This window comes from Pinus tabuliformis, chromosome 6 (assembly GCF_031772625.1).
Source record: "Pinus tabuliformis cultivar Carrire ecotype Pingquan chromosome 6, CPIR1, whole genome shotgun sequence".
NCBI classification, from domain to species: domain Eukaryota; kingdom Viridiplantae; phylum Streptophyta; class Pinopsida; order Pinales; family Pinaceae; genus Pinus; species Pinus tabuliformis.
In genome coordinates, this window is record NC_142292.1 from 772815985 (window position 1) to 772826884 (window position 10900).

General features: G+C 36.8%; 2 protein-coding genes across 2 annotated transcripts; one reads left to right on the forward strand and one right to left on the reverse strand.

Moving 5' to 3' along the window:
- Nucleotides 1-386: 386 nt before the first annotated feature.
- Nucleotides 387-1514, forward strand: LOC149261010 (uncharacterized). The gene is made up of 3 exons (XM_089380992.1): nt 387-788; nt 875-1078; nt 1212-1514. Exons 1-3 carry the CDS (start codon nt 462-464, stop codon nt 1338-1340), a joined length of 660 nt encoding a protein of 219 aa, XP_089237118.1. The 5' UTR covers nt 387-461; the 3' UTR covers nt 1341-1514.
- A 5067-nt stretch (nt 1515-6581) lies between these two features.
- On the reverse strand, nt 6582-9646 carry LOC149261011 (disease resistance protein RPV1-like). Its single transcript, XM_089421548.1, has 4 exons — nt 9538-9646; nt 8430-9433; nt 8140-8343; nt 6582-8006 (listed from the first exon to the last, which is right to left on the reverse strand). The coding sequence occupies exons 1-4, from the start codon at nt 9632-9634 to the stop codon at nt 7254-7256; spliced, it is 2058 nt and encodes a 685-aa protein (XP_089277674.1). The 5' UTR covers nt 9635-9646; the 3' UTR covers nt 6582-7253.
- Between the last annotated feature and the right edge of the window lie 1254 nt (nt 9647-10900).

The window sequence follows — 10900 nt, forward strand, 5'->3', positions numbered from 1 at the left end:
TAATAAGATGAAATTACAGATGATGTCTGATTACAATGGGGCTCCTGGCTTAAATACCGCCATGAACACCCTTTGGAAAAGAACATGATCTTATGATAGTGCCCTTTCGTCTAATTAAAATTAAAATTAAATAATAACCTAAAATTAACTAATTTTGTACATAACAATCAAATTGGGACATGCATTTGGCCAAAAAAGTGAGGGTGCTCATCACTGCGCGGGAAATGGGTGTGCGTACTGTGTGTACAGGGTGCAAAATGGAAACCAAACAGTATCCTATGAATGGCCTTCCCACATCTAAAGCGAGGAGTCTTTTACAGAGGGAAATGAAGGAGGCACAAATAGACTCTAGCCAAATGGAGAAGATAGTAAAGATATGCGGTGGAATCCCAAAACTTTTGACAGTGGTTGCAAGCTTTATAATCTCCGAAGGGGACAAACAGAAAACCTTTCGGATAGTGATGGGAGACAAAGAACACTTGAAGGGTCAAGCACTGGGGGACATAGAGCGCTATGTCTTCGCCTATGATCATCTTCCTGAAAGGTGCAAAGGTCCATTTCTTGACATCTGCGTATTTTTCAAGGGAATGAATTGGGACTCTGTGGCAGATGTTCTGGGAGAGTCTGAATTGGATATGCTAGAAAAGAGAGCACTGGTTTCTAAAGACAGATTCATGTGCTTAAATGTGCACGATGTGATTTTGAAGATTGGTACCATAAGGGCAGAGGAGACTAGATTTAATTTCACCAATGCAAATAGGAGTCAATTTCAAGAGTTTTTAGAAAAGGTATTAGAAATTGGAAAATAAATGCAGTGAATTATTTCATACAATCCCTTTCTCGATTATTATGACTAACTTAATTATAATTGCAGGACATCTCAGGAATCGATGGCCTCTGGTTTGATGGTTATGGAGATCCATTGGAAATGCCAGCAACAAAATTAGATTCAATGTCTAATTCGTTGAGAATTCTTCGGTTTGGAGTTTTAAATGTGAAGGGTAAATGTGAGAAGAGATTTGAGAAGCTGATGTTTTTCCAAGGAAAAGTTGTCGGTCTCCCATTTAGTATATCTCAGGTAAAAGAATTGAGATATTTGAATGACAAATCTTTGATAAAGCAACTCTGCTCCATATATTTATATACGCGTGCTCATTTGCTCCAATGATTTGATAATGGTGTATAAGTTGCATTCATTTAATTATGTGCAGATGACTTCCAACCTGAAACACATGGAATTAAATGGAGCGGGATCTTCCCATGATTTTGAAATCTCTCCGAGTGATCTTCAGCGGCTCCGGAATTTACGGATATGTTTTCCCATTGTTATGTTGTTATAAAAATACCTTTTTCATAATCTGTTCATGGACATAATCTGTTCTCTTAAAGTTCATGAAACTTTGTGTTTTGACATGGAATGTTGGGTTGTTTCAGAAGGCTCTAGGTACATTGAGAACATGGGTGCCTGCAAAATTTGAGGAAAGTTTGAGCCTTCATCAGTGCAATATTAAAAATATGGGTGCCTGATGAGCACCGAGGAATGTTTGAGCCCTCATCAATGCAAAAGTAAAAGTTCAATTATATGCCACTACTCTCCTGAAGTTTCATGAAATTTTGAACTTTGACATGGAATGTCAAGTTAATTCACATGACTCTGTAATTGTTCGACAAATTGAATTGTTGGTTCTTTTTATTGCAATGTTTCTGTATTTTCTCACGTAATTGGTCTAATACTGCAGACTAAGCTGTAACAATGTTGTATACACACCACAATTTGTGAATGAATTAGTGTTTTGGACATCAATCTAAATTGTTCTTCAAATATATTCTCAAATGTTAGATCTGTTATATGATCAAAACAAATCTAATTTTATTTACGGTGTTCATATTTAAGAAAGAAGCTCTTGGGTTCATAGCATCTTGATGTGCAGTTTTCTGAACCTGTTGCTTTTGAACCAAGTCAACCTGAAACGTGCATTCTTATTTATTCTAATGCTTCAATTATGAACTCTGTTACCAACTGCACAACCAACTTTTCCATGAGTTCTAAAAACATGAAGCAAACAAGACACAAATCAAACCCCTTATTTGGAATTTTGAAGCCTGATTTGGTACTTTTGAAGAAGATTACAAACTTGCCCATGCCCAGGTCTGATACCACTTGAAAGCTTGGTATTGCATATTCAAGTGTCAATGTTTGATAATTGGGTGCTTGTGTGAATTTATTATCTTAACATCATGGATCTACATATCATATCTTTGTTTAGATGGACATAATGAATCACTTCTAGAGGCTACAGTTTCTTTTTTCTCCTTGTAAACAAATAAACCCTTACATCCATACCAACCAATACATTATGCATCCTGTCCTTACTCTATAACCTTCAATGCTTACATAAATACAAGTTTGTAGTTTTATAAAGTACACAAATAAAAAATATGTCCATACCAACCAACACATTTGTCTCCTTTACATAAGAAATCATGGTGCTGTCCATGCTTTTGATGCATTCCTCCTGTCATTTGTGCTGTAGATGATCCATCCTCTTGTCAATTAATGACTTGAACCACTAACTTGACACTGCTTCATTGTGCACTATGACATTTTTATCTAACTTCTTCGGAAAATGAGGAACTGATGTATACAAGCACTGTATATGCAGAGTATACAAGCACTGTATATGCAGAGTTTAGGGCATTAGTGGCTTTATAACTTATGCTACAAACAAATGACAAAAAACAATTTTAGGGAAGAAAAATTTGGCTGTAAGTTCTAATAATCAAAAGCAAATAGTTTCTATTCTATGAAGCCTGATTTGGTACTTTTGAAGAAGATTACAAACTTGCCCATGCCCAGGTCTGATACCACTTGAAAGCTTGGTATTGCATATTCAAGTGTCAATGTTTGATAATTGGGTGCTTGTGTGAATTTATTATCTTAACATCATGGATCTGCATATCATATCTTTGTTTAGATGGACATAATGAATCACTTCTAGAGGCTACAGTTTCTTTTTTCTCCTTGTAAACAAATAAACCCTTACATCCATACCAACCAATACATTATGCATCCTGTCCTTACTCTATAACCTTCAATGCTTACATAAATACAAGTTTGTAGTTTTATAAAGTACACTTTTAAAAAATATGTCCATACCAACCAACACATTTGTCTCCTTTACATAAGAAATCATGGTGCTGTCCATATGCAAGCACTGTATATGCAGAGTATACAAGCACTGTATATGTCTCAGATTTTATGGAGAAGAATCAGCAACTGTGGAGTATATATCAGATTTCAAGGCATTGGGTCAGCAATCAACTGTGGATCTAATTCAGATTTGAAGCATTCCATTTCATCATTTCCAGATTTCCTGTAACATGCCAGAGATTGTTTTATTTTTAGTTTATTGTTAGGATTTCATTCCTTAAAGCTAGTAGCTTTATTTCTCTGTAAAGTTGATCATTTTCAATTTCTCTGTAAAGTTGATCATTTTCAATGTAATAGGGGTTGGCTTTCGGGCCAAAGGGAGTAGTCTACCAAAAATTAAAGAAAAGGGTGTTGATTGCTTTGCTAAACAATAAATCCTCACTTAATGCTCCCTGGCCAATTTGATGCTCTGCAAGGTGATAATATTCTTTCTTATGATTTTGGAAGCTTGCGACTTGAATCATTTTCTTAAAATGTTTGTAATAACCTTGTGGGAGACATTGAGGAGGGTTATAGGCCTCCAGCCTCAAATTTCTTGGCATAGTAACATACTACAATGTTGACATCATCATAGTTTTATATCATCTCATGACACAAATGATTGGGAAATATAGAAAATATATTTTGTTAAATATTGATTGAATCTCATATCAAGGTTATAGTGTCTAAGTCACCTTTATGAAATTGTTGAAGTGATTTGCCTCTCCATCAACAAACTCTGGTTGATCAAAGACATGTTCACATATTTTAGAAACCTAAATGTGAGAACTAGATTGAGATTAACGAAGATGTTCAATTCTGTGTACAGTTTCACCCATTGCTTATATACTTGTTTTAGTCCCTTTTAGCATTCAGTGAGTGAATTAGTGATCTAAGGTACCTTTTCTTTTCTTTTCTACTTTGCCTTATGGACCAGCATTGATCTCTTTTATATTTGCCTATGAATGGCTTGACATTGGTAATTCAACTATATGAATGAGTTATAGCTCATATTTAGCATGGCTCTTATTGATTTTGTCTGTATATCATTTAGTTGTGGCACGGTAATAGAATACGGTTATTTGCTTTTCTAAAGCATTAAACAAAGAGAGTGATTTGGTCACAAAATGAGAAATTTTGAATAATAATTCTAACGGTGCATCCATTTTCTATGGCTTCATTTCAAGCTTAAAAAGTGTATGTTGTAAATTTGTAACTTCCTTTTGTATCTATACACTACATCTCTGGAAGGGCAGGAATGGAAGTGAACAGATTCTTGAAATCTGCAAATGAATCTTCAGAGGAACAAACAGTGTTGTAGTGGGTAATAGACTGTCAAAGGATTTGATAAAGTCTGCGGATGAACCAACGGTGTTTTGGAATGTATTAAGTGAAAAGCAAAGCTATGTGAGCCAGAGGGGAGCCACTGAAAGCTAGACACACAAACCAGTGGCACCTCTATGTATTTTGAATCTGCTCCTTTGGGCACTCATTTTGTAGTTCATGTTTCAAAACCACCTGATGCTTTAAACAAGCAAAATGCTCGAGATTTAATTTGAGTTACTCTTCCTCAAGGGAGAATTCTCCTCCTAGTAAAAGAAAAAGGTGTTGTGTGACAACAGATAGGTGGCAAAATTTTGCGTTGTTTAAAGGATATCTGACAGATTTTCAGGGAACAGCTTCATGTCTCAGATTTTATGGAGAAGAATCAGCAACTGTGGAGTATATATCAGATTTCAAGGCATTGGGTCAGCAATCAGCTGTGGATCTAATTCAGATTTGAAGCATTCCATTTCATCATTTCCAGATTTCCTGTAACATGCCAGAGATTGTTTTATTTTAGTTTATTGTTAGGATTTCATTCCTTAAAGCTAGCAGCTTTATTTCTCTGTAAAGTTGATCATTTTCAATGTAATAGGGGTTGGCTTTCGGGCCAAAGGGAGTAGTCTACCAAAAATCAAAGAAAAGGGTGTTGATTGCTTTGCTAAACAAAATCTAACCCATGTAGCATGCTTACAATAAATCCTCACTTAATTATAGTACACATTTTCAGGTTAAGTTTGTGTTATGTACTATCGATAATTGTCATATTTGTGCCTCTGGAAACATATTAATCTCGTTAACTGAGTTTCTTTGAATAAACAACTGTTAGTTTATTTTATCAGTTTACATGGAATGTTAAATTAAACAAAGCCATAGTAGCTTTAAACAGGTGCATTTTTCATTATTCATATACATTCTTGGAAAACACCACTTTGAAATCAATCTTTGTTTGTGTTAGATATGGATAATGACCTAGATGAAGCAATTCCCTTAATGACCTAGATGAAGCATATCTATGCCCTCTTAATTTTGACGTCATGGAATCTAGCTATATCTGAGCTCAGATAAATTTATTAGTCGTACAAGAAGACTTCATTAATAAATCTAGGGACTTCAAGTTCTGATGTGTAGTGATTTCACATCTGCTTGATAGGGAACTATTTCAACAACTCTTTGAAGTTTACAGAGATTTGGTGTCTTTATCAATCAATAATACTTGATAGCCCAATTGGGTTTGATACATGTATGCTTTATGATTATTATTGCCAGGTCTGAAGGCTTAAGTTATGAAATCATTCATTTTAACTGTCATCCGAGTTGGAATCTAAACATGAGTGGAGAGGTTCACTGCCCTACTCAGATTTTGTGGCAATTCCTGTTACTTTATGCTCATCCTTCAATAGTACCTATTCTGCAGATGAGCTACTTTCACACATATATTATAGCTGTTATCAATCAAATTGTGCACCCTGTTTAAGTTAGCTTCTCCTAACACATCCATTAACATAGAATTTGATATATCAAGACCAATCAAGGCCATGACCTTATCATTCATCTTGCCCCAGTCCTCCTACTTCACGATGTCAGACTTTGTGTCCTTCATACTGATTTCTACTCTCTTTCAATAAGCAAATATTCCATCTTCAACCTCCATAAATGGAAGTTGTGGCCATAGAATTTATCGATCTCTAAATGTCTAGATGTCATTTCTCCTACCACATATATCTTATTAGCCTCTCACTGAAGCTAGCTACCTCAAAATAATCACTACTACAACAACACAACATTGTCCAACTTGAGCTTCTTTACCTAGAAAATGAGATTTCTCTAGCTTTCTGATCAAGACCTCAAAACAAGGCCTCAAGAACACAAGATTCTGCAAACCAAGCTTCTTCAACTTGGCAACAAAGATGTCCCCCTTTGAAACCAACAACCACTTGATACTAAATTGTTTTACCTGGAGAGCAACCTATAGCAATTAGAGAAGAATCTACAGCAGAAAAATTGTGAAGATAAATAGGAAATTCAAAATATTTAAAACTATAACAAAGAAGTACATAAAGCAACAAGGATTGTTTTTTTAATATAGAGGGAACAGATGATTGTTCACCTTTTTTTCTATAAGGAATGTACAAACATTGAAACAATGTCGCCCCTAAAATCAGAAATACAATTGGGAAACAACTTTGTTTCTGAAGCACAAGAATGCAAGCCAGAGATTTCTTTATGCATTTCATATACAATGGAAACTGCTAGTTACACAGATAATGTAACTCGGCATATCTTCACACTTGAAAGAAACTCAACACACACTGTTATTTTTTTGTGACTTGTAAATAAAATTTAAACATCAGAGAAGAAATTCTCCTCTAAATTTACACTCTGTTGTATCAGATAATCAAGCCATTTGCTGAGATGAAAAACTGGGTCAACTGAAGAAAAATCACTACATTTTGTTGCATCAAATACTCTTTGAAGATTAGTAAAACTGCACACAGTTTGTCTACACTCAGCAATCATAGACTTCAGATCTGTTAGCCTTTTTTTTCTGATATATCAAAAGGAAAACTCCAAGCTCTGTATCTCTGGAACTCCAGCTCTTAGTCTGTTTGAAGAGGAAGTAACTCATCATTGGCCAGTCCAATAAACAAGAAGACATGGATCATGCACCAACGGACCAAAATAAATATGTTTTTTCAACAACAGTTACTCCATGACTTGTTTTAATTACACACACCTTTCAAGCTGTTGCTGCTAACAGTGAAAGTGGTGATGTTCTATCCGGTGTGAAAACTAGCCTACCATCTGAGCTTCTGTTAGGATGTGAGATAGCAATAGATGAACCATGCTTGTATGAAGAAAATGAAACAATGAATTCATCAAGATTTTCAGTTCTTGTAGGTGTGTCTGCCGAAGGAGGTTCAGAAGGTGGCACAGGATGTGCTTTATCGCCTGCAAGCATTTGCACTACTTCTCTCATACTAGGTTGAGCTTCGGGATGGGGATGGGAACAGAGCAAACCCAGTTCAAGAACGAGCCCAACTTCTTCAACAGGGTACTCAACTGCTTCCAAAAGCTTTCCCTTGGAATGCAACTCTCGAACCCAGTCTACTCGAAGTTTTGAAGTTGATTCCGGTAGTTCTTCTATATGCTTGCATTCTGAGAGATTGAGTTTCTGTAAACAACTCAATGATCCAATATCCTCAGGCAACCCCGTCAATCCATAACATTCCTCCATATTCAATACTCTTAAATATTGAAGCTTTGATATGGATCTTGGTATTTCCTTTATAGATGTGCACCCGGAAAGAGTTAATTCTCGTAACTCATGTATTATCTCTCCCAACTCTGCAGGCAATTTTCTCCATGCTTCAAAGTTGATTAATCGCACTACCCGTAAATTCCGGAGCCGCTGAAGATCACTCGGAGAGATTTCAAAATCATGGGAAGATCCCGCTCCATTTAATTCCATGTGTTTCAGGTTGGAAGTCATCTGCACATAATTAAATGAATGCAACTTATACACCATTATCAAATCATTGGAGCAAATGAGCACGCGTATATAAATATATGGAGCAGAGTTGCTTTATCAAAGATTTGTCATTCAAATATCTCAATTCTTTTACCTGAGATATACTAAATGGGAGACCGGCAACTTTTCCTTGGAAAAACATCAGCTTCTCAAATCTCTTCTCACATTTACCCTTCACATTTAAAACTCCAAACCGAAGAATTCTCAACGAATTAGACATTGAATCTAATTTTGTTGCTGGCATTTCCAATGGATCTCCATAACCATCAAACCAGAGGCCATCGATTCCTGAGATGTCCTGCAATTATAATTAAGTTAGTCATAATAATCGAGAAAGGGATTGTATGAAATAATTCACTGCATTTATTTTCCAATTTCTAATACCTTTTCTAAAAACTCTTGAAATTGACTCCTATTTGCATTGGTGAAATTAAATCTAGTCTCCTCTGCCCTTATGGTACCAATCTTCAAAATCACATCGTGCACATTTAAGCACATGAATCTGTCTTTAGAAACCAGTGCTCTCTTTTCTAGCATATCCAATTCAGACTCTCCCAGAACATCTGCCACAGAGTCCCAATTCATTCCCTTGAAAAATACGCAGATGTCAAGAAATGGACCTTTGCACCTTTCAGGAAGATGATCATAGGCGAAGACATAGCGCTCTATGTCCCCCAGTGCTTGACCCTTCAAATGTTCTTTGTCTTCCATCACTATCCGAAAGGCTTTCTGTTTGTCCCCTTCGGAGATTATAAAGCTTGCAACCACTGTCAAAAGTTTTGGGATTCCACCGCATATCTTTACTATCTTCTCCATTTGGCTAGAGTCTATTTGTGCCTCCTTCATTTCCCTCTCTAAAAGACTCCTCGCTTCAGATGTGGGAAGGCCATTCATAGGATACTGTTTGGTTTCCATTTTGCACCCTGTACACACAGTACGCACACCCATTTCCCGCGCAGTGATGAGCACCCTCACTTTTTTGGCCAAATGCATGTCCCTAGGCAAAAGCTGCTGCAGCTTATCACCGTCCAAAACATTGTCTACGTAGAGAAAGGCTACTTCTTTCTGTAACACGCTCCCAATTTGATGCTGTCCACTTTCAAACGTTCTAACATCTAGCTTTGCCGCCTTTTCTTCAGCTATGCCCACCATCAAATCTCTTAATATACATTTTTGAAACTCTACAATATTTGGAGTTGATGTTATATCATCAAACAATCTGACCATCGAATATTTACAGCCTACAATATCAAGTCTAGCAAACACAGCATCCGCCAGAGTAGACTTTCCCACTCCACCAAAACCATACACAATAACTGCAACTGCATTTTTCTCACTTTCCCATTCCAGAAGATTAACAACTTCTTTTATGGGTTCTTCAATTCCCACTGTTTAACCATATAAAAACATATCAAAAACTATCCTAAAACCTTAAAAATAATATTCATATTTGTACAAAACCAATCAACACTCACAATGTCTCATAATTTACCTGCATATGTAGGATATTCTCGCTCCAGTGTTGTCGGTGGACGCACCGACCTACAATCAATGGCATCGTAAAGACAGATATCGAATCGGGTCTTCATATGCTTGTACAATTTTTCGAACTCTACAATTTTTCTAACTCTGCTTGAAATTCAACCAGCGCTTTCTTGTCGACGGGCGCTGAGAAAACCCTGTGAGTAAAGTTCCTCAAACAAATTTAGATTTAGTCTTACCGGATTATTTGATAAGAGAGATGTAAGCAAAACATAAAAATGGGCATGAGAGCGTTCAGTACTCGTCTGGAAAATTTTGACGAATTAATTTGAACGCAGCACATGATAGAAGCTTTGACTATCATCTCCAGTGCTTCTTGAATTAAATCTTCCATTCCTTCCTTCAGTCGAGGCCGTTCTTTAAGCTGCTTCACATATTAGCAACAGGGTTATGATTATGAATACCAACGCGCGGGTGACAATTCGAATTGGAACCGGATTGGAGTAGTCTGTCAGGCCCCATTCCCTGTGATCCGAATCCGATTTTTTGTCAGGCCGTGGCAGGAATGTCAGGATTGCCAGGGAAGGGTGGCGGAGAAGGAGAGTGGCGGAGGGCGGAGACATTCCGGTGGCCGGAGCCGGACGATTTTCCGGCCGGTGCCGGAAAACGGGCCATTCTACCGCCTAGGTAGACTACTCCTGTGGGGAAATGCTTCAAATGTTCAAGGAGGAGAAAGGTTAGGTGACCGAGAAATCCCTACCTAGTGGTCCATTAATGACCGGTAACATGTAGAATTGATCATTAGGAGCTACCGGGAAAATTGGAGATATGGTAACAAGGGAGATGGTCCTCTGCAACAGATGTCAACAGAAAATATGTAGCGAGATGTCAAAAAAATCATATGCCAGATGTCAATCATAAAATGAAAGTGTAGATGACTAACTGATTCAAAAGAAGGCCTATAGGCCTAATGGAACAACTATTAGACGAAATATGACCACTATGAGTTTGTAGTAGTGCTATTTGACCTAACAAATTGCCTAGCCACATTCATGTACTGGGTGAACAATGAATTTAATGACCTTATTGGATAAATTTGTATTGGTATTTGTAGATGATATCTTATAATATTTGAAGACCAAGAAAAAGTATGAAGATCACTTAAGAGAAGTGTTACAATTATTAAGGGAGCATAAGTTATATGTAAAACTTAGAAAGTTTGGATTCTTCCAAACCCAAGTTCAATGTTGAGGGCATGCCATTTCAAAATAAGGAGTCTTTGTAGATCTTAAAAATATCAATGCCATAATGGAGTGGCCCACTCCTTAGAATGTTAGATGTCAAATCTTCCACGAAGTTAGCTAGATATTACC

Coding starts and splice junctions, on each gene's coding strand:
- LOC149261010 (XM_089380992.1), top strand. CDS start 462: ATGGGAGACAAAGAACACTTGAAGGGTCAAGCACTGGGGGACATAGAG. Junction 789..874: donor TTCAAGAGTTTTTAGAAAAG/GTATTAGAAATT, acceptor TTATAATTGCAG/GACATCTCAGGAATCGATGG. Junction 1,079..1,211: donor TCCCATTTAGTATATCTCAG/GTAAAAGAATTG, acceptor AATTATGTGCAG/ATGACTTCCAACCTGAAACA.
- LOC149261011 (XM_089421548.1), bottom strand. CDS start 9,634: ATGAAGACCCGATTCGATATCTGTCTTTACGATGCCATTGATTGTAGG. Junction 9,434..9,537: donor AGAATATCCTACATATGCAG/GTAAATTATGAG, acceptor ATGGTTAAACAG/TGGGAATTGAAGAACCCATA. Junction 8,007..8,139: donor TCCCATTTAGTATATCTCAG/GTAAAAGAATTG, acceptor AATTATGTGCAG/ATGACTTCCAACCTGAAACA.